The following is a 23,434-nucleotide window of genomic DNA, read 5'->3' as shown; positions in this document are numbered from 1 at the left end:
AAAAATAGAATGAAGGCTCAAATGAAGGCTGCACTCCAAATACCCACAGATCATTCATAATCAAAGAGACAAAATGTAGAAGTATATAGAGGATTCAGAATAGAAAGAATTACAGGGTTAGTATATATTACTCCAAGACAGCACCAGTTCAGTGCTCACCCTGGCAGTTATACAAACATATAAACAGAAACAAAACAAATACAAGAAAAGACTAGGGAAATGAGAAATAGCAACGCAGGGCAGAGAGAGTATACGGGGCTCTGAATATAGTATTAATTTTCCAAGGTAATGAAACCTTAGGTAAGTATTTATTCTAAGCTTGCTTTCTCACTTGTAAGAAAGATAACAAGGTGCTTACCTAATCGGGTTTTGGCGAGAATTCAAAAAAGCAAACATGTATATAAAGGCTGATAAACTTAAATATTCTGAATAAATGTTATTATTTGAATAAAAGAGGTATGAAACAATGACCTGAAGATAGTATAATGTCTTTCATGCCTTGATACAAAAGGTAATAAACCTTAACCACCCAACAGTTTTCATTTTATTCCACTTAGTAGTATGCTTTCAAGTAAATCTCACAACTGCCTCTCTCTCCTTGTAAGTGCACTAATTTTTTTTTTAATCTGCCTCAACACACCTTTACTAATGAAGGGAGGAAGCAAAAACAAAATTTGGGAGTTCAGTATTTATCACTCCATTTAACAGAGACAAAAACTAGCTTTTCAGGAGCAGGCTGGGGTAGGAATTTTCTGCAAGAATTTACCACTTATATGTGTTCCAAAGTCTATTTTACAGATGTCATCATACTGTAATACTGTTGTGTCACCAGCATTGGGAGTATAATGGGCAGCACAATTATTGAGAGAACATCCAGTAGGAAATGCCAAGCCTGCATTTAATCCATTCTCTTTTATTAACTTGCGTGAACAGTCTTCCAACTTTTCACTAAAACAAAAAAGCAAAAGGAACTTGTTTACTTTTACATTCTTACTTTTATATATAATACCATACAGTTAATACCATAACTGTTCATCATACAGTTCTTACTTTCATCAAACATTCTTACTTTTATATATAATACCATACAGTTCATCAAGTCCAGAAAGTTTACCGAAAACCTTACTTTCTGAGAATGATCTGAGCACTTTCTGAATATAAATAACAGTTCTCTGATGCTATGAAAATAGCTTATCTTTAGAAGCCAAGGAATTTGATTCTGTTAGAAACAGAGAAAACACACTCCACTTTTAACTAAATTTACTAGAAAATAAGAGTATAACTTAGACCAATTTAAATGCTGATCTTATTTGTTCATGTTGTATATTTTTTAAATTGTAGGAATCAGAGAATTACATGTTATACTAATCATTTATCAAAAGGAAAAACTAGAGAAATAATTACTTGGTTTTGTTACTGTATTATCATCATGTTCTGTGTTTGGGCAATTGCTCCAATACTTTTTTATTTCTTAGTATGAATTATTAGATAGCAAAATAACATTTCCAGACAGAAAATAATCAGTAATGACTGCACACAAAATAGGGTGGCTGAGGTGCCAATGTGTACTCCTCTTCATGCTTTTCTCATAGTGACACTAAAATAATCTAGAAGACATTTCTATAACCTTTACTTAAAGATTTAGCAAAGTGGTAATGAAAGCCAAACATTATAATTGGAGAGTTTGTACTTATAAACATGTTTTTATCATGTTCTTACAAAAAAATATTCCTTTTACCAGATTTCTATCATTGTCATCCCAGGCTTGATCCAGCTCATTACGTATTTTCTAACTTGTCGATGTGCTTCTGCAGCTTCTCGAAAATCATTCCAAATCTCTTCACTTGCCTGATCTAATGCTTTCTTTTCTTCACTTGTAGTTCTCCAAGCAGCTGTTCGCCTTGAGTGGGCATAGCATACTATTAGTCATAAAACAGCAGAACAAGCATAAAAGCTGAGGGAGATACAACTATACTAAGTAATAAGACAGTTCAAATAAAAATACATTACATATTCAGTTTATGTCAACAAAGTTTCTGAAATACAAAGAGAAGTATTGCAACCAACCCAAATGAAACTAAAATCATTTTAAGACTCTAAGGGAGGAAAAAAATCCTCCTGTGAGATTTCATTCAGTCAGAGGAACTAACACCCTGACAACACAAAAAGATAACAAAAGAATCAGAAAAGTCTGAAGAGTCCTAGAATCAGAGTAGGTAGGAGTCATCCTTCCACTTGAGGTCTTATATACTTTAGAGACTTCAAAGGAGCACAACAACAATTTGCATTTAATTTTGCCAACAGGGTAACTAATAACCGAAGAAACTGACTTGGAAATCTGCACATACTTCCTCAAAACACGTATTACATGCATGTGCTGGGTTTTTCTAATTGTATATATAAATATAAGAGGTATTCTTCCTTGAAAGACATGGCTCACATTTTAAAACTGCCAGTGCTAACGAACTTCTTTTTTAAGAGACAAGGGTCTTACTCTGTCACCCACGCAGATGCAGTGATGTGATCATAGCTCACTACATCCTCAAACTCCTAGGTTCTTCCTGCCTCAGCTTCCCAAGCAGCTGGGAGTATACAGGTGCATACCACCACACCCAGCTAATTTTAAAAAACTTTTTATTTAAAGAAATGGGGTTGCTATTTTGTCCAGGCTGATCTCGAACTCCTGCCCTGAAGTGATCCCCCTGCCTCAGCCTCCTGAGTGGCTCGGATTATAGGCGTGAGTCACCCCATCTGATAGAAATTTTTATTCAGTATCTGGGAATGAGATCCATGACTCCCTGTAAGCAGGAAAAACATTAACTGCTTTAAAACGATATATTTTTTAAAAATCTAAACAACTTTCACACTTTCTTAAATACTGAATATACAGTTTGCAACTTAGTGATCACCAAGTATAAATTACACAAGTGTAAAAGTGATAACTTCAAGGTACTGCTATTTGCCTCCTCTGTTTTGTAAATAAAATTTTATTGCAACATGTGCCCACTCATTTATGTACTGTCTACAGCTATTTTCATGCTATAATGGCAAAGCTAAGTAACACTCAAGGCCTAAAATATTTACTACATGCCTTTCGAAGAAAAAGTTCACTCAACTCTGCCCTAAACTACAGACCCTGGCCAAGGTGGGAGGATCACTTGAGGCTAGTAGTTCAAGACCAACCTGACTCTGTCTCTGACTCTGTCTCTACCAAAAAAAAAATTAGCTGGGCATTGGGCTTATCCCTGTAATCCCAGCTACTCAGGAGTCTGAGGCAGGAGGATCACTTGAGCCCAGAAGTTCAAGGACACAGTGAGCTATGATTGCACCACTATACCCCAGCCTGGACAACAGACCAAGACCCTGTCTTTAAAAACATAAAATAAAAAATAAAAATAAATAATAAAGAAAAAAGAAACGGAATTAAAGAAATTCTTTTGCTCAAAGTCTCGAGTTCAAATAGAAAGTTATTAACAATACAAGAAACGTAGTGTCAGGGTCTATAATTCCAGACTCCCCAAAAATTCCTTATAAGTGGACTAAAAAATTTTTTTTAAATCTGCCTCACACCTTTACTAAGAATATTATTTTCCTACATTTGATCTTATTTTGTTCAGTCAATTAAACAAAAGTATAGCAATTAAAGCCAGGCACAGTGACTTACTCCTATAATACCAACAGTTTGGGAGGCCAAAGTGGGAGGATTGCTTGAGGACAACAGTTCGAGACAATCGAGGGTGACACAGTGAGACCCTGTCTCTACCAAAATATATACATACACACATATATATACACATGTGTGTGTGTGTGTGTGTATATACACATATAAACATAAACACACACACACACACAATAGGCCAGGTGCAGTGGCTCATGCCTAAAATCCCAGCCATTTGGTAGGCTGAGGCAGGAGGACTGTTTGAGCCCAGAAGTTCAAGGCCAGCCTGAGCAACATAGCAAGACTCCATTTCTACAAAAAGAAAAAACAATTTTAGCCAGGCGAGGTGGTACATGCCTGTAATTCCAGTTACTTGGGAGATGGGGTGGGAGGATCACTTGAGCCCCAGAGGTCAAGGCTGTACTGAGCTATGATCTCACCACTGCACTCCAGCCTGGGTGACAGAATGAGACCCTATCTCAAAAAACAGTAATGGCCGGGCGTGGTCGTTCACATCTGTATCCTAGCACTTTGGGAGGCCAAGGGGGGCAGACTGCATGAGCTCAAGAGTTCGAGACCAGTCTGGGCAACAAAGCAAAACCCTGTTTCTACTAAAAATACAAAAAGTTACCCAGGCATGACAGTGCATGCCTGTAGTCCCAGCCACTCGGGAGGCTCAGGCACAAGAACTGTTTGAGCCTGGGAGGCAGAGGTTGCAGTGAGCCAAGACTGCACCACTGCACTCCGGCCTGGGCGACAGAGTGAGGCCCTGTTTCAAAAAAATAATAAAAACAATTAAAATGTATGCGTATATCACATAAAGTCCTTCCTTTAAAAACTGGTACTTAAAGGGTAAGAAATAAAGCACATTTTAACTCTGACTACAAGAAGGAACTATAGTTGATTCCCAGTTGATAGAGAAAATTCTTACAGAATAATATCACCTAATAAATGTAGAAGGAATGAAAGAATTAAAAATCCACCATTTTGCCGTTACCAATGAAATAACCCATAAAAGCAAGGATCATCAATGGATATTAAAAGAATTAAGTGAAAAGTTGTTAAGAAAAGGATATTCCTTTCTTCTCAAGTTTGCATAAACTAAATAGGAAGAAAAGGAAGGAAGATAGATACTCCAAATGATACCAAAGTAGCCCCACAGATTACTTGGAAACTGCAAAAAGCAAAAAGTACCTTTAAAGGGGGGGAAAAAAAAAGAGTTGGCCATCACATTAATCAAGAGGTAAAACACAATAAAACAGTAGGATAGCCTGACATTACATCTAATATAGCAGAATATGGTACAATGTGAAGATCATAATCACTTATTTTATACCTCTGTCAAAAATGTTTAACCTAAATCTAATCTAAGCCCATTAACACCTAATTCCGGTTTACAGAAAACACAGAAATAGAGAAAAAAGTTCAACATCCCACAAGGAAACAATCGGAGAAATCCCACAACATGAGACGTTCTACAACTGCCTGATTGCTTCAAAGAGATGGGGCACTGAAGAGAAAAGAGAAAAAGGTGAGGCCTCTAACCATATGCAATGAGAACCTCAAGTGGATCCTGGTTTTAGAAAGTAAACAAACATTACTATAACTATTAAAAATTTGTTTCAAAACTACTTAGGAGGGTAAGATGGGAGGATAACTTGAGCCTAGAAATTGTAAACCAGCCTGGACAATACAGCAACACTCCATCTCAAAAAAAAAAAAAAAAAAAAAAGGTTTCAAGCTATGTGTGAGAAGAGTTCACAACAGTCGTGTGGATACACTCAAAACAACTACCCACAAGTTAATAATTACAAGAGGAAAAAATTAGTAACAATACACTTGAGAAACTGGCTAATACTTTAAACAAACGGTAAAAATCAAACATCACCAATAAGGAACAAATTGACATTGTATGTCTCTAGATATAACACCCTGAAAAGGATACTGTATATACATTACCTAGTATTACAGCCAAAAATGCAGTCTGATCTCAAATGGCCCAGAAAAAAAAATACTATGTCGGGTGTGGTGGCACACGCCTGTAATCCCAACACTTTGGAAGGCCAATGCAGGAGGACTGCTTGAGCCCAGAAGTTCCAGGCTACAGTGGGCTATGATCACACCACTGTATTCCAGTCTGGCTGACAGAGTGAGACCTTGTCTCAAAACAAAACAAAAAAAGAAAAAAAACTATATATATACAGACTCACCAGTTTAACATTTTTCACATTTGCCTTGTATCTGTCTTCCAAGGAGAAAATGGAATGTTATTTGTATATGACAATATGCATACTTGTTATATTTCACTGAGATAAAGAATAAAACAATGTGGCAAAACAAAGGAAATCTAGGTGAAAGGTATCTGGGAATTCTTTGTACTATGCTTGTAGCTTTTCTGGAAGTATAAAATTATTTCAAAATAAGAAGTTTTTTGAGTTTTTTCTGAGAGAGAGTTTCGCTCTTGTTGCCCAGGCTGGAGTACAATGGTGTGATCTCCAGTACACCACAACCTCCTCCTCCTCCCAGGTTCAACAGATTCTCCTGCCTCAGCCTTCCAATTAGCTGGGATTACAGGCATGCACCACCACGCCCAATTAATTTTGTACAAAATAAGAAGTTTTTAAAAATACACTTAACCTAGAGTAGTTTCAAAGGTGAGTTATTTGTGATAATTCATTCACTTTCCAATAAAAGTTTATTAATAAAACAATGAAGGAAAGATACAAACTATATCAAATCTGTAAGAATACTGAATCTGATCTATTTGCAAATAGTCAAAACTGGTTATATGAATGTAAAAAGTATTGAGTTTTATTAAAAAGCAAACACACCATACTATCTTATACCTATTCTGTATTTCTCCAGGATAACATACAATACTGCAATATTTAAGACAATTACTTTGAAAAGTATTGTAACATGTAATTAATATCTTCCCTTATTATTTCAAAAACAGAAGTTATTCTTATTTAACTTCAATAGAAGCTGAGAGTAAGGAAAAGGAAGTTTTTGAGGTTTACAAAAATCTCATTTTTTTCATGCATTAAATACCACTTCAAATGTTCCACAATATTCACATTGTTGAAAGTATTAACAATCTGTTAACAAGTATAAGAAATCAATGGCTTTCCTCCACTCTAGAGAAACAGAAATGGGATTAAAATATTTAATTCACATCACTAACAAAAACCATAAAACACTTAAGAATAAATTTAAAAAGGGCTAGAACCTACCTGGAAAAAAAAATTGAATTAAGTGAAAAAAAGTATCAAAAACATTCCATGACATTGGATAAGACAAGGTGATAAAACTGTCAATTTTCAGAAACTAATACATAAATATAAATGCAATTCTGATGAGAATTCTAACAAGGACATTTGTTTGTGTTTGTGTGTGTGTGTGTGTGTGTGTGTGTGTAAGACTACATGACTGAGAGTAGCTAGGTATTAAAGAGAATTGTTTGGGATATCAAATTAAAATGGTATTAGCATAAGAAACAGATCAGTGGAGCAGAGTAAATAATCCAGAAACTGATTCCATTACATACATGGGAATACAGCATGTGACAAAGGCAGTCATTCAATTCAGTAGGAGGGATTATTTAATAAACAATAAACTGACTCTGCACTGGAAAGAAAAATAAAATTAGTGTTCCCAACCTTACACAAAAAATTCCAGATTAAAGATGTCATAAAACACAAAATAGGTGTTCAAGAAAATCTAAGAGACTACTGGGAACTCGGAAGTATTAAACATGGACATATAATGCATTTAAACATTTACTTCTGGAAGAGCAAAAGATATCATAAACAAAGCCAACGATCAAAAGATGCACGAAATCACTAGTAGTATAAGAACTGGAAATTATTAATATATTCTTTGATTAATCAATCTCACTCCTAAAAAATTATTTCAGAATATAACTACCAGTATATGAGAGAGAGAGAGAGAGAAAAATACACTATATATCCAGCTACCTATTTACCTAAGGAGGTTTACTGCAGAACGGTTTATAGTGGCAATATTATTGCAGACAAAAGCAATGGCCATCAGCTAGAGAATGGTGGAATAAAGTGCGGTACACTCACACCATGGAATATTATGAAGCCATTCAAGATAATAATATAACTATTCTAACTGACTTGGAGGAACTTCCAAGGGTTAGCCCTGAATGAGAAAAGATGGAGGAAAGTGTGCCTATGATTCCATTTTTGTAAAACAAACAATGATCAAACATTCCCTTACATAAACAGACAGATGTATACATACATGAGCATAGAAAAAAATATGGAAGGCTACCTGCTAGGTGGTTAACATGGGTCTGGAAGGAAGGAAAAGAAGAGGGAACAAGCAAAAAAAAAAAAAAAAAAAAAATTAAGAGATTGTATTTAAAAATAAATGTGATCATATCATGTGTACTATAAGAATTTATTAATGTAAAATTATCTGTATCTGTGGCATTTTAAAAATAGGTGCTTTTAAGATAGGGACAACTGGCCGGGCGCGGTGGCTCAAGCCTGTAATCCCAGCACTTTGGGAGGCCGAGGCGGGTGGATCACGAGGTCAGGAGATCGAGACCATCCTGGCTAACATGGTGAAACCCCGTCTCTACTAAAAATACAAAAAACTAGCCGGGCGTGGTGGCGGGCGCCTGTAGTCCCAGCTACTCGGAGGCTGAGGCGGGAGAATGGCGTGAACCCGGGAGGTGGAGCTTGCAATGAGCCGAGATCTGGCCACTGCACTCCAGCCTGGGTGACAGAGCGAGACTCCATCTCAAAAAAAAAAAAAAAAAAAAAAAGATAGGGACAACTGATGATTTCAAATTCAAAGAAAAGAAGCCCATGCCATATAATTCCAAAATTTCACAGACTTATTCCCTAAGAACATTCATAACTGGAAATGAGGGAGCAGGTGGTAATGTAACAACAGTATGTTCTTTCTTCTTTTCTTTTTTACACTTAAAAAAAAATAATGGTGTCTTTATAGGCCAAGAAAACAAGAGCTACAGTAGAAGCTTTCTTAACCAATGACTGCAACCACTGGATTAAACAATACTCTTAATTCCCTCTGTAAAACATACTGATCAATGTCCACGGTATTATAAATACTGTGGGTGACAGGTTATTACTCTAAATAACAGGAACTAGGCTTGCTTTATGTTTACTACGCATCTACTCTTCCAAGTGCTATGTATATGTATCATTCCTCACCATGACCCCGCAGAGTACCCATTTTATGGATGAGGAGATAAAAGCACAGATGTGATAATTACTTGCCCAAGTCACAAAGCTAATAAACATTAGAACTGGGATTCAAATGCAGATAGTTTGGTCCCAGCTTCCATGCTCTCAATATGTCTGCATAATGCCACTTCTGCTAACCATGTGAAATGTATCCTTACAGAACACCTTGAAGAATCAGGTGAATTTGTTCCCAAGACTGTTTAAGTCATCTGTACTTGTTATGGTAATGATGTGATTTAATAATGTTATATTGACGGGGCGCGGTGGCTCACCCCTGTAATCCCAGCACTTAGGGGAGGCCAAGGCAGGCAGATCACCTGAGGTTGGGAGTTCAAGACCAGCCTGACCAACATGGAGGAACTCCGTCTCTACTAAAAATATAACATTAGCCAGGCGGGTGGTGCATGCCTGTAATCCCAGCTACTGGGAGGCTGGAGCAGGAGAATCGCTTGAACCCAAGAGGCAGACGTTGCAGTGAGCCAAGATCCCAGCACTGCACTCCAGCCTGGGCAACAACAGTGAAACTCCGCCTCAAAAAAAAAATAATAATAATATTTAAAAAACTGTTTCCATGAAAACTACCCTGATAAATCTCAATAAGGGTAAGTCATCAAAAAATACTTCTGTCAAATTAAGTGTAGGTAAGAACTATCAAAAGGTTTCAGGGAAAAAAAGTAAAGATATAGTAGACATCAACCCTTGTGTCACTCAGAAACCCCAAATGGAATTGTAGATAACGCATTATGAATACATATGAGGGGGGGAAGTACTAATCCACATCCAAATTTCAAGAGAGGTGAAAAACAAATTTAAGTTAACCTTTATCTACAAGAATTTTTATTTTGTGATCCTCAGTTTAATACACTTTTTAAATGACCAATAACCTGCTATTGGTCCCAATCATTTTGGATAAGAGGGCTTCTACTGTATCTTCTTTATGACAAATTTATAAGCATTTATTAAAGTAGTGGAGCAAAGTTCTGAGAAATGTCAAATCTGCTTTATTGCTAAGCTATAACTGTCAAAAATTAAACTGGAAGTGATTTGATGATCCTTACCCATCTTGTGTGGGTGGGTATTCGCATTCTTGTCCTTTGGGAAATACACCATTAGGATACAGGTCACATATTGGAACTGAGGGAGGGTCTGTTTGAACTTTTGCTGTGAGATACAAATAAAGCATTAACTTCTGTAGTTAAAAATAAAATTAAGCACTTATTAGAGTTTTCTCAGTTCCTAATGGTGGTTATATGTTCTGATTTTAAGGAACCTCCTCCTTGCTGTCACAGTTAAAAGCAGAAGATACTTCACGCTGGCTACCTCCTCACTGATTTATTGCTGCTTGGGAAAAAGAAATTTTTAACTCCTCAGAACTCCACTATGTATTTAAACAGTACGTGCCTTGGCAAAACGCACACTTCTAATGTTTTCATCTTCATTCACTATACTAGAGATGGAATAGCATAGAGAGGTTGGCTTTCACAAGTACAAACCAAAGTAATAAGAAGTCCTATAGCAATAAAATGAAAATATAAACCTAATATATATTAATAAAATAAGAAAAACTATTATTTCAAGAGTATATTAGGTATAAAAGTTAAGAGCATACATAATCAATTCTGGTTTTCTGAAATCTTGATTTTTGTCCAAGTATTTTATCACTCCAACTTTATCTCATCTACAAATCTGATAAAGATGCCTTTTATATTGTGCATAAATTACATGGTAAGGGACTTAAAAAGATCATTAGAGAAAAAATATACAATTTGTAATCAGAATATCAAAGTTAAAGTCTAGTCTTTACCACTTATTAGCTGTGACTTGAACAAATGGCTAAATAGTACGAATCCTCAGTTTCTTCATCTACAAAATGAACAATCAGATGAAATCCTGGATAACCTTTGAAAATTATAATGTATTACATCCAAGTCATTATATAAAACTGTGAATTATCTGTAATAACCTGTACTATAGTTATCATTAACTATCATTTATAATTTTCCCACTCTATAGATGAGGAAAATGAGGGCAGTGAACTGCCCATGATTATACTATTTGGCTTGTTCCAGAAATGATTCAAGAAGTCTACCAGGATATAAAAAATAAACAAATAAGAGACATTCAAAGTAAATTAGTAAAAACCAAAACAAGAACATAAAATAGTACCTGAAATGAGGCCAATATAAAAACCACAAATTTGGCTCTAAGCCCTTTAGTAGCCAACATTAAAAAATATATATATATTATTTGCACAGGCCACAGTGGTTCTGAGAGGAAACAGACTGATACTCAGAAAAAAACACAATTATCCTTGATACTAAGCAGAAAAAAAAAAGGAGTACATCATAAAGAAATATAACGAACAGTACATTCAGCAACATCCTCAGAGGAAGCACAACAAAGGTTAATGGCATCATACTTAAACATCTGTCAGAAGAATTCTATCAAGGGCAAATATAAAACAGTCTTCTAACAACACTCCTCCCTGCTGGTCTGCCTTCAGAAGGGTGCAATTTTAGAGTATTTGGAGAAATAAGTATCTCTTTTTTTTTTTTTTTTTTAAGAAATAGGTATCTTCCGGTAGCCAGTGGCTCAAGCCTGAATCCCAGCACTTTGGGAGGCGCGAGGCAGTAGGATCACAAGATCAGGAGATCAGAGACCATCCTGGTTAACAGGAATTGAAACCGTCTCTCTTAAAATACAAAAAAAAAAAAACAGCCGGGGAGGAGGTGAAGTGAGGAGGCGCCTGTAGTCCCAGCTACTCAGGAGGACTGAGCCAGGAGATGGTAAGCCGGTGAGGAGGAGCCGCAGTGAGCTGAGATCTGGCCACTGCACTCCAACCTGGGCAAGAGCTAGACTCCGTCTCAAAAAAAAAAAAAAAAAAGAAAAAGAAATAGGTATCTCTTAATTCATTCTCAGGTATGCTATTTCCTCTTAGCCAAACACAATAATTTTTTTAATGAAAAGAATCGGACATTACAGCCCCTGGAAGATTCCTGGAATGCAATTATCCTGTGCTCATCAAATAGAGACTCATGGGCACTCACAGGCTACAAGAATAGTTGACATCCTCTTCTTAGAGTAGAAGGATCTAGTAATGATGGATGCCTGAACGCAAAGAAGGCTATCCCACCTCCACCTGGAGACCAGGGGAATCACCATCAAGCCCCCAGAATTCTGATTCATAAAATTTTAGCCTGAAAAATTTTAAAGGAAGGCATAACCAGACATTCAGTGGTCTACAACAGCCCAAATGGCATCCAAGATTAAAACTTACATGTTGTCATTCTCAACCCAACCTTTCTTCCTCAACACTATGAAATCTCCCTTTAGTCTCCCTAATGTATTTTCAGGCCCCGATGATGTTTGGTTGTGGCACTTACAGAAACTCAAAACAAGTAGGATATTTTATACAAATCTGATAGTACAATATAAAAATTATTGTTAATAATAAAGTCTCACCATATGCACACATTTTAAATAATGGGACTCCTCATTAAATACTCATCAAGAATCTCATAATTTAAAAACTGGAAGGTAAATTACAAACAACATTTACCCTATCACCACAGTGGCACCACTTTGGCCATTCTTGACAGAATTTTTCTTTAAATTATGCAAGTTCTAAATCACAAAACTTTTAGAAACTCATCCCTAACTTGCAGTAAAATGCAACCAATTCATATTGATATCCCTTAGCTGAGTTAATAGCTAAAGAAAATACAGGATTGTCAAACCAGTTATTTTCTAAATAATTACTAGTTTCACTAAATTCTGCTTCTATTAAGCCTAAGTTTATTTCCCTAACATATCTTAGGACCTTAAGAAACTTCAAACCTACTCTTCAAACCTGTCAGTGAATAACCACTTCTTTTTTTCTTTTGAAACAGAGTCTCACTCTGTTGCTCAGGCTGCAGCGCAGTGGCATGATCTCAGCTTACTGCAACCTCGGCCTCTTGGGTTCCAGCGATTCTCCTGCCTCAGCCTCCCGAGTAGCTGGGATTACAGGTGTGAGCCACCGCGCCCGGCCGAATAACCACTTCTAATATATCAATTAACATTAACTTAAGACACTAACGTCCTCTCTTCTTCTTCTTCTTTTTCTTCTTCTTTCCAGTTGCTCCATCTCCATCGGCATCTCCATCTAAGAAAAGACATTTCAAGTATGTGTTCATTTAAACCTCATAAGCAGAAGGGCAAAGAAAGTACAAGAAGACAAGTATTTGTTCTATTCAATAAATGAATAAACATTAGTTTATCTTGTTTACATTTATTCTTTCACTGAAATAAGACATAGGCAGCAGCTGCCAGGTGTGGTGGCACACGCCTATAGTCCCAGCTGCTAGGGAAGCTGAGGTGGGAGGATCACTTGAGCCCAGGAGTTGGAATCCAGCTTGGGCAACATAGTGACACTCCATCTCTATAAAAAATTTAGAAACAGGAAGCAATAGTTTAGCAAGTGGGAGGTAACGTGATCTAGGACTTACGCAGGTTGAACTATATGAAAATGCCAATACTTGACCATTTTTGACTTACAAAATTGCCATTTCTTTTCTTTTCTTTTCTTTTTTTTTTTTTTTTTTGAGACAGGGTGTAGCTCTGTTGCCCAGGCTGGAGTGCAATGGCACAATCTCAGCTCACTGCAACCTCCGCCTCCCAGGTTTGAGTGATTCTCGTGTCTCAGCCTCCCAAGTATCTGGGATTACAGGTACATGCCACCATGCCTGGCTAATTTTTTGTATTTTTTTAGTAGAGATGGAGTTTTGCCATGTTGACCAGGCTGGTCTTGAACTCCTGACCTCAAGTGATTCGCCAGCCTTGGCCTCCCAAGTCCTGGGATTATAGGCATGAGTCACCATACCCAGCCTCAAAATCACCATTTCTTATGTTCAATCTTATGAAATTATCAGAAACCTAGCAAGCAGAAGAGAACAGCAGAAATACAAATATTAGGCTAGGTACAGGGGTTCACACCTGTAATCCTAGCACTTTGGGAGGCTGAGGTAGGTGGATCACTAGAGCCCAGGAGTTTGAGACCAGTCTGGACAACATGGTGAAACCCTGTCTCTACTAAAGTACAAAAAAAATTATCCAGGTGTGGTGGTATGCACCCATAGTCCCAGCTACTTGAAAAGCTGAGATGTGGGAGGATCACCTGAGCCAGGGAAGTCAAGGCTGCAGTGAGCTGAGATCCAGCCACTGCATGCCAGCCTGGGTGATGGGAAGGAAATCTTGTAACCTACCAACAACAAACCCAAAACACAAATATTGCTGACTTACTCATTATGGATTTTTAGATCCAAAAATCTAACAAAAAGCACCAAAAAAAAAAAAAAAAAAAAACAAAAATTATAATATAATTCACATATCATGCACTATTATGTTAACAGTAACTTTCTTCATTCTATTAAGTGTTTGTTGGGTTCTTAAGTGCCAGGCAATAGGGACAGAAAAATAAGACAGTTTCTGTTCTAGAGAAACAATAGTTTTTTCCAGACTAAAATTGGTTATGTATCTTGAAGTATTTGTTTTAGGTTGTGACTAGTGTATGTAGCACTATACTAGTGTATGTAGCACAACCTAAAACAAACACTTCAAGATACATAACCAATATTAAACACACACTAAAAAAATCTTTCCATCTGTGTGACCCTGGGCAAGTTATTTAGTCTCTCTCTACCCTGGTTTCTTCATCTTTAAAATGGAACAAAAAGGTCCTTCATGGATACTTCCATCCTTTTGAGGCTAATTACCTTATTTAATGTCCAATGTCTGTATTCAGTACAGAAAAACAGCCACCATTTATAGACCTTTGTGCCAGGATGGCAGAAGAGCCAGGATCTGAATATTAATCTGTACATGTTTATAGTTCCAACCATTATACCATGTTGCAATTTGTGCTTTTACATGTCTTTTCTTCATAGTATCCCAGCATATTCTTCATAGGCAGAGATGGTTGTTTTTATTTGTTTTTCTGTGACAGGGTCTCCCTCTATTGCCCAAGCTGGAGTGTAGTGGCAGGATCACAGCCCACTGCAGCCTCAATCTCCCAGACTCAGGAAATCCTCCCACCTCAGCCTCCTGAATAGCTGAGACTACAGGCACGCACCACTATACCCGGCTCATGTTTTTTAATCTTTTGCAGAGACAAGGTCTCACTAAGTTGCCCAGACTGGTCTCGAATCGCATTTCAGCCTCCCAAAGTGCTGAGATTATAGGCATGAGCCACCAGGCCCAGCCAGCAGAGGCTGTGTATGTTTATTTGTATTACTACTATGCCCAAATCAATTCATATCTGTTGAATGACAACTGGAAATCCATACTACCAAAAAAAAAAAAAAAGTCTCAAGCTTTTAAGCTTTGCCTTGCACTATCTAGAAACATTAACTCTAAATGAACCATAGACCTAAACGTACCAGCTAAAAATTTACAAAACTTCTTGGAGAGAACAGAGAACATCTTTGTGACCTTAGAGACAGCAATGACTTAACTTTTTAGACAGGACACAAAAAGCACTACCCATAAATTTAAAAAATAGAAAATTAAAACTGTCCTATAAGCAATACCATTAACCAGGTGAACAGCCATCCCATAGAAATATCTGTAAAACATATTATCTGATAAAGAACTTGCATCCAGAATATACAATGAACTATTACAATTCAATAGGATGACAAATAACCCAATAAAACATGGACAAAAGACGTGAACAAACACTTTACCAAAGAAAAAGGAAAGAGCAAATAAAAACATGAAAAGATGCTCAGTATCATTAGGGAAGTGCAAATTAAAACCACAATGACAAAGCACTACATACCCGTTATCAAAGACTAAAATTTTAAAACAGACACATACCAAGTCCTTACAAGGATACAAACAACCTGAAACTCTCAACCACTGCTGAGAGGAATGCAAAACAGCACAGCCACTTTGGAAACCAGACAGCTTCTTATGAGTTTAAACACATACTTACCATGACAGGCAACCCAGTCCTATTTACCCAAGAGAAATGAAAACATATCTACACATAGACTCATATGCAAATGTTCATAGTAACTTCATTCACAATAGACCAAAACTGTAAACACCCCAAATATTGTTCAATGTAAAAGGGTAAACATATCAGGAATACCACTCAGCAATAAAAACGAATGTGCTATTGATATATGCACAACTCAATGACTGTCAAAAGTACTATGCTATGTAAAACAAGCCAAACACACAAAAAACTACATACCAAATAATTCCATTTACAGGATACTCCAGGAAAGGCCAAAACTAGGATCAGAAAATGTATCAGTGATTGCCAAGGGTTAGGTATAGTGCAAGAGAACCGACTACAAGAGACACAACTTTTTCCTGGAGATGGAAATGTTACATGGAAATGGTCTGTATTTTAGGTTGTGGTAGTAGTTACACAACTGCATACTTTGTCAAAACTCGCCAAACTATACACTTAAAAAGGGTGACAAAGTGCTGTTATCACAGCACTTTGGGAGGCTGAGGCGGGTGGATCACTTGAGGCCAGGAGTTCGAGACCTGCCTGGCCAACATGGTGAAACCCTGTCTCTACTAAAAATATAAAAATTAGCCGGGACTGGTGGCGAGCACCTGTAATCCCAGCTACTTGGGAGGCTGAGGCAAGAGAATTGCTGGAACCCAGAAGGCAGAGGTTGCAGTGAGCTGAGATTGTGCTACTGCACTGCAGCCTGGACAACAGAGTGAGACTCTATCTCAAAAATAAAAAAAAAAAGAAGTGACTATTATTTTAGGGAAATTATATGTTAATGAGCCGGACTCAAAATGTATTGAATGAATTGCCTCCAGCACATTGTCAGATGCCCACAGGGTCAACTTTTTATACCAATACCCCAGTTTCCAATTCAGCACATCTAAAATTAAACTTAGTACCCTCTGCCTGCAAATCTCTCCCCCAATGTCTAACTGGCTCTTTCCCAACTTCACTATTTCAGCCAACAGCAGCAACATTCTGCCATCCAAGCTCAAACTCTCAGAGTCCACTAATGCCTTACTCCTGCTCCCAGAATGCAAGTCTCCAAGTCTTTTGAATTCTGCTTCCACAGTACGGTTCAATGGATCCATCCTCTCCATGCCTATTTATGACTACCAGTTTACATCTTCATTACCATATGCCTGGGCTATTTCTAAGAGGCCTCCAAAATGATCTCCTCCTTGCCTTTCCTACACACTTCCTTCTCCTAAACAACCCTGTGTATCAATAAAGCCTAAATTATTATTTCATAACATTCTTTTTTGTTTAGAGACAGGGTCTCACTATGTTACCCAGGTTGGAATGCAGTGGCCAGTCACAGGCGTTTTCATAGCACATTGAAGCCCCCATACTCAAAGATCCTCCCATCCCAGCCTCCCAAGTAGCTGGGATTATAGGCACCAGCCACTGTGCTTGGCTCATAACATTTCTTAAAAATCCTCCAAGGTGGCCGGGCGCGGTGGCTCTCGCCTGTAATCCCAGCACTTTGGGAGGCTGAGGTGGGCGGATCACGAGGTCAGGAGATCAAGACCATCCATCCTGGCTAACATGGTGAAACCCCATCTCTACTAAAAATACAAAAAATTAGCCGGGCATGGTGGCAGGCGCCTGTAGTCCCAGCTACTCGGGAGGCTGAGGCAGGAGAATGGGGTGAACCCGGGAGGCGGAGTTTGCAGTAAGCCGAGATCACGCCACTGCACTCCAGCCTGGGCAACAGAGCAAGACTCCGTCTCAAAAAACAAAACAAAACAAAAAACCTCCAAGGCTCCCTCAGTCAATCACCTCATATGGCAAGCTTGTATTATCACAATGCTTCAAATGCTTTCTTAACATTACCCCAACCCAAAATAGTTTTTTATTTGGTTTTACTCCAGTTTTATTCCTTCCAATGAGCCTTCCTTCAGCATTCAGCCCACAATTATACCACCAAATTTCAATAAATTTTATTACAGGTACCCAAATACCCTCTCACCTCTAGGTTTTGTCTGTCTACCATATCCTTAGTTTTCTTTTTTTCTTATTTTTTGAGACATAGTTTCACTCTTGTTGCCCAGGCTGAAGTGCAATGGCGCAATCTCCACTGGCAGCAACCTCCACCTCCCAGGTTCAAGCGATTCTCCCGCCTCAGCCTCCCGACTAGCTGGGATTACAGGCACCCACCACCACACCCGGCTAATTTTTTGTATTTTTAGTAGAGACAGGGTTTCACCATGTTGGTAAGGCTGGTCTTGAATTACTGACCTCAGGTGATCCACCCACCTTGGCCTCCCAAAGTGCTGGGATTACAGGCGAGAGCTGATGCACTTGGTCTCGTTTTCCATTAGGAGAAAGACTTTGAAACACTACCTTTCAATTTCCTCAAAGACTTAACAACAGGTAAGTAGTATAGACTGACTCTGATTACTGAAATAACTACAAATACTCCTAAAATCCTCTTTAACACATTGAAGATTTCCAACCTGACAGGCAACTTTGCAGAGATGTAACAGAACAAGATACACTTTAAGATTAGCACTGTGATTTTTTTTGGGGGGGGGCGGGGTGGGGGGTGGTTAGAAATGGGGTATCACTATGTTGCCCAGGCTTGTCTGGATTACAGGCATAAACCATCATACCCAGCTAGTATTTTTTAACTAGCCTTATAGGCCCAGGAAGCATTATGATATTGTATACATAGTGGGTCTACAGCAACCTATTATATTGCCTTGAATTTACAAAACATTTTCTTGTGAAGAGCTCAAAATAAGTTCATAATCTAAAGCATAAGCCAATGTAGAATGGAGGTTTAAGGAAGAGGAAAAGCTAATAATTCCCTTGAATCTTGGCACTTTTTTCCACCAAATGTTCACTATAAGCTTCTTGAAGGCAGAGTACATATCACTCTAAAGGAAAACAACTACTCTACATTACCCTAACACAATAATTAAAGTACAGCCCCAACTAACAGTTAAAGACCTAACCCCAGGCTGGTGGTGCTTGAGGTGGAGCAGATGTTCTCAGCAGTAGGCAACTACAAATAAAAAGAATGGGAAAGCCCCATTTTTCCTCTGCCAAAAGAGGGTGGAAAAAAGTAAGTTTTCTTACCTGTCTCTTCCTCCACTGTTTTACTGATAACATCAATTAGCAGCTGCTGTCTTAAAAAAAATGTTTATTGTACCCAAACACCCACAAGGAGTTAGGGTCAAGGAATTTACAATAAAACTTAGTGCACTCCTATATGATCCTTTGCAAATGAAAACAGGTAATTTTGGTATAGAGAGTAAAAGGAACAGGCTGGACACAGTGGCTTAGGCCTGTAATCCCACCACTTTGGGAGGCCGAGGTGGGCAGATTACTTGAGGTCAGGAGTTCGAGACCAACCCGGCTAACATGGTAAAACCCCATTTCTGCTAAAGATACAAAAAAATTAGCTGGGCATGGTGGCAGACATCTGTAATCTCAGCTACTTGGGAGGCTGAGGCAGGTTGAGCCTGGGAGGTTGCAGTGATCCGAGATCACACCACTGCGCTCCAGCCTGTGTGACAGAGCGAGACTAAGTCTCAAAAAGAAAAAAAAAAAGAGACAGAGAGAGAGTAAAAGGAACAAACGTGCAGTCAGGCACTAGGTTTGAAATTCTGGCTCTATTCTACGCATAGTAGCTGTGTCACTTTGGGTAAATCATGTAACTACCCCTTCCCTATCTGTAAAATGAGATGGCTGGGTAAAGCCATGAGAGGCTGGGTAAAGTCAAAATAAATAGGAAAAGATAGTTCATTACTAAAAAACAAAATGAATATATAAGCACAAGTAGGTTACTTTGCTTGACTTTGTGAGGTTAAAATGTGAATGTATGTGAATATAACCTAGGAAAGTATTTAGTACATAGTAATTCTTCAATAACTATTAGTTAAATAATCCCTCAATCTTACTAATACTCACTACTTTGCCTTCTACCAAGTATATTTTTAAAACTTGAGATCTGTCCTATCCGAACAGCTAATTAACACACTGAACTTTTTCAAGACTTATTAATAAACACCTTTTCCTTTTTAATCTGTGATATTAACTGAGGCTCTAACAAGTGATATAGAGAAAAGACTATATGGGTAAATTTTGATGAAGGAATATCACATTTTCTAGCTTTTCTTTTCTTTTCTTTTTTTGAGACAGTCTCACTCTGTTGGCCAGGCTGGAGTGTAGTGGTGCAATCTCAGCTCACTGCAACCTCCATCTCCCGGGCTCAAGCAATTCTCCTCCCTCAGCTTCCCAAGTAGCTGGGATTACAGGTGTGTGTCACCACGCCTGGCTAAATTTTTTTTTGTATTTTTAGAAGAGATGGGATTTTCACCATGTTGGCCAGGCTGGTCTTGAACTACTGACCTCAGGTAATCCGCCCACCTCGACCTCCCAAAGTGCTGGGATTACAGTATCACACCACGTCCAGCTACATTTTCTAGCTTTTCTAACCACAAAGATCAAATTAACCATTTACCGTCATCATCTTCATCTCTTTCTTTATCTTCCAATGCTTGTCTTTCCAACTGTCTTGCTACTTCATCCACTGAGGCTCCTGATTCTTTATCAGGTTCCTGTTCCCCTGCTGATCAAAATAAAATAGCAGAAATCGAATCTAATACAGACACTTTCCCACCAGAATATGCTCTAATGATCTTGGAAAACTTACAAATCCTTTCCTCAGGAAACAAAAACAGAAACATTATTGTGAACATAACAGAATTCGTTTAATGACAAAAATCTTCCATACGTACACAGTACTATCCATTCATTAATTTACTCAACAAAATATCCATTACACACACTAGCAGCTAAAAGATAAACAAAAGTGTGAACTGGTCTCTATCCTCAAGTAGTTTAACTTGTAATAGTGGTCAGCTATTAGACTCAACAAATACTTAAATACCAGATAGGTAATAGCAGCCTGGTTTCATGAAGAAGAATATCACGATGGGCTGGGTGAAGTCAAAATAAATAGGCAAAGATAGTCCATTACTAAAAAAGTAAAATGCTCAAATATCTAAGCACAAGACCAGGCCCCTGCTCTGGAAGTGATTATAACCTACCTATAGGAGCAATATGTTACATGTATTAACAGTAATAGTATCAGGTAGCACGAAATGAAGTGACATTCTGGCTACTGGAGAGAATTCATATTAAGAAATACAACTGTTAAAAATACATTAGGATCAGTCAGCTGAACACCTTACGAGACGAAAAGCAGTGTTTGAATTTCACTCGAAATCCAGGAACAGCCACCAGAGTAATAAATTTTGCTCTGGAAGAGTTCCAGCAATGCTACAACTCTCCTTCCATTCCCATCTAATCAAAATTTCAGAAAGATGAAGATTAGCTCTCTTTGACCTCTCTCAATTCCATCTTAATCGCCTCCGACTTCTCCATTTTTCTGTTTCTCTGGGGATTTTAATTAGAAACAAGTAAAAATAATTTTTCTTAAGATGAAGGAACTTGTGCAGCAAAAACAGACTTCTGAAAACATTTAAGTTCCTAGCTCATAATATCCAACTGTAAACTCTCAGCAGTTCTCCTTGCCTTACCAGTGGATTTAGAGGTTAAGACCTGAGAAGTTCCATTCTGAGCCACAGAACATCCTATCTGCACTGCGTGCAAGTGGCATCTAAATTCAGGTCTCAAGGCCCTAAAGGTTGGCGATGCTATGGGATTAGGTAGGTGAAAATTCGTATCACCACCACAAATTCTGCAATTAATGACACGAGTGCGCGGGCATACACAGATGTACAAACACCCCAAAAGTGCAGGCTGCAACAACCACCTCAACGTGAACCGGGATAGTGGGGGGAGGTGTGCTTTCCATTTTATTTGCCCACCCCACCCCCACCCCCAAAGAAAATATGTTCTAGCTTGCTCCAGCAAACCAGCAAAGACGCGGCAATACGGGTCAGAATTGGATTTTTGAGGCGGCGGCCAAATCGCGCAAAAGATGGTAGGGCTGTGCTCTGTGCACAATCTCAAGACCGTGCCACAATATGCGTGGGAGCTGAGTTCTGGTAATACAGGGGCTCAGGCCCAGAGACCCCAGAGGTACCACACGCCAACCTCTGGCACTTTTTTCTCCCCCACCAGCTCTCTAGTCCCACAGGAGGAGATGACGCCTCTTCTCAGACTGGGAATCTACAGCCCGGCTTTGCCACTCTGTCAGGCCTAAGAATCAGTCTAGTCTGGGGCTCCGGAGCCCCGTCCCGGCCCCCTCAACGGGCCTGAGCCAAACCGTTCAGCCATTCCCGGAGGGGACTGGGAAAACATAAAACTCTCTTTACCTGCAGAAGCCCCTTTGCTCTTCTTCTTCTTTCGTCTTTTTTTCTTGGCTGCTTCCTCAGCCGTAGAGGCAGCTCCTTCTTCCCTGTCGTCTGGATCCAGGTCGCCATTCAGGTGGCTCCCGGAGGCCGCTGCCTCTTCCACACCCGCCATGTTGCCCGAGAGAGCGCGAGGGAATGAGACAGAGCGGCGAGGGCCCGCTCCTTCTCCACCGCCTACACCAACCACGCCGGAAGCGGCTCTCGATGGTAAGGTCGCAGGGAATGCTGGGACGGCGGACGACTCAGCTGAGGGTGTCGAGCTAGCTTCGGGCCGGGCGTGCTGGAGTCTCGGCTTGGAGCCCCTCCTGGCGGGAGTTGACTGGGGCCAGACTCGACTGCTTCGTCCGGTGCCTCGGGCATTCCCAGTGCAAATCTGCTTGCGCAGGGTGAAGTTTAAAGGGGAGCTTGAGCTCTAGAGTCAGCTGGAGATGCCTGTGGAGGGGGGCAACCCGCAGGAGCAAGCGGCGTCTCTGCTGGAACGGAAATATTTTATATTTGCGTTTTTATAAATCACACAGGCAGTGGGGAAACGGGCTAAGAAATGTGTTCACTTGTACACTTTCCTATTGTCTTGACTCCACATATCTCTTAAATCTAAGATTTAATCAAATCTGCGTTGACATTCCCAATCACAGCTCTCCTGGAGGCTCTGTAGGCACTGGAGAGAATTTTGGAAGCTGGAGTTCCGTATCAGTTTCTTGTACTACTCAACCCCGGACGGTTCAAGATGGATGGGATCCCGTCACACTCCGCTCACTTTCCAATTCAGGACAAGAATGACAGGTTCTGACACACGGGGACACGGTATCTCTCATTAATGCAAAAGATCACACTCCATTTTCTCTGTTTCCGGTCACCTTTCTTTTGGATTTAGGACGTTTCACCAGAAACTAATTGAATTTTGCCCATTTCTTTAATTCTTATGTTTTGAGCCTCATGTTCAAACCGCAGTTTGAGATTTAGTTTGTGGCGTAAGTGGACTGTGATTGGCTGCCTGCACCAACTCCTCAATTTCTCCTGAATATGGCTTTGTCCACCTAGAGAGTTTAGGTGTTTTCATTAGTTTTAAACTAGGCACCAAGCTTCATGGGCATCAAAAATGTCTTTAAGAGCCTTCTTGCCAATGGGTTTACAGTAAACCTCACACAGGCTCTGACCGCAGCTGCATAAATTTACATTCTCTGTCTTA

At 39.1% G+C, this 23,434-nt stretch overlaps 1 protein-coding gene across 2 annotated transcripts in view; it reads right to left on the bottom strand.

Annotated features, from left to right (window-relative positions):
- Window positions 1-23,012, bottom strand: part of METAP2 (methionyl aminopeptidase 2) — a 41,296-nt gene extending 18,284 nt beyond the window's left edge. The window contains exons 1-6 of one of the 2 annotated variants that reach the window (XM_003906973.4): window positions 22,207-23,012; window positions 20,385-20,492; window positions 12,980-13,045; window positions 9,960-10,062; window positions 1,739-1,900; window positions 767-948 (exon numbers count right to left, since the gene is read on the bottom strand). In XM_003906973.4, the coding sequence (XP_003907022.1) occupies window positions 767-948; window positions 1,739-1,900; window positions 9,960-10,062; window positions 12,980-13,045; window positions 20,385-20,492; window positions 22,207-22,357 (772 nt within the window). In that variant the 5' untranslated portion in view covers window positions 22,358-23,012. The remainder of the gene's footprint in view (window positions 1-766; window positions 949-1,738; window positions 1,901-9,959; window positions 10,063-12,979; window positions 13,046-20,384; window positions 20,493-22,206) is intronic. The other variant, XM_009181449.3, reaches the window with a different exon arrangement.
- Between the last annotated feature and the right edge of the window lie 422 nt (window positions 23,013-23,434).

The sequence above is a fragment of the Papio anubis genome, chromosome 9, assembly GCF_008728515.1.
Source record: "Papio anubis isolate 15944 chromosome 9, Panubis1.0, whole genome shotgun sequence".
NCBI classification, from domain to species: Eukaryota; Metazoa; Chordata; class Mammalia; order Primates; family Cercopithecidae; genus Papio; species Papio anubis.
The sequence above is the reverse complement of the archived record's forward strand: the minus strand, read 5'-3'. Positions and strand labels throughout refer to the sequence as shown.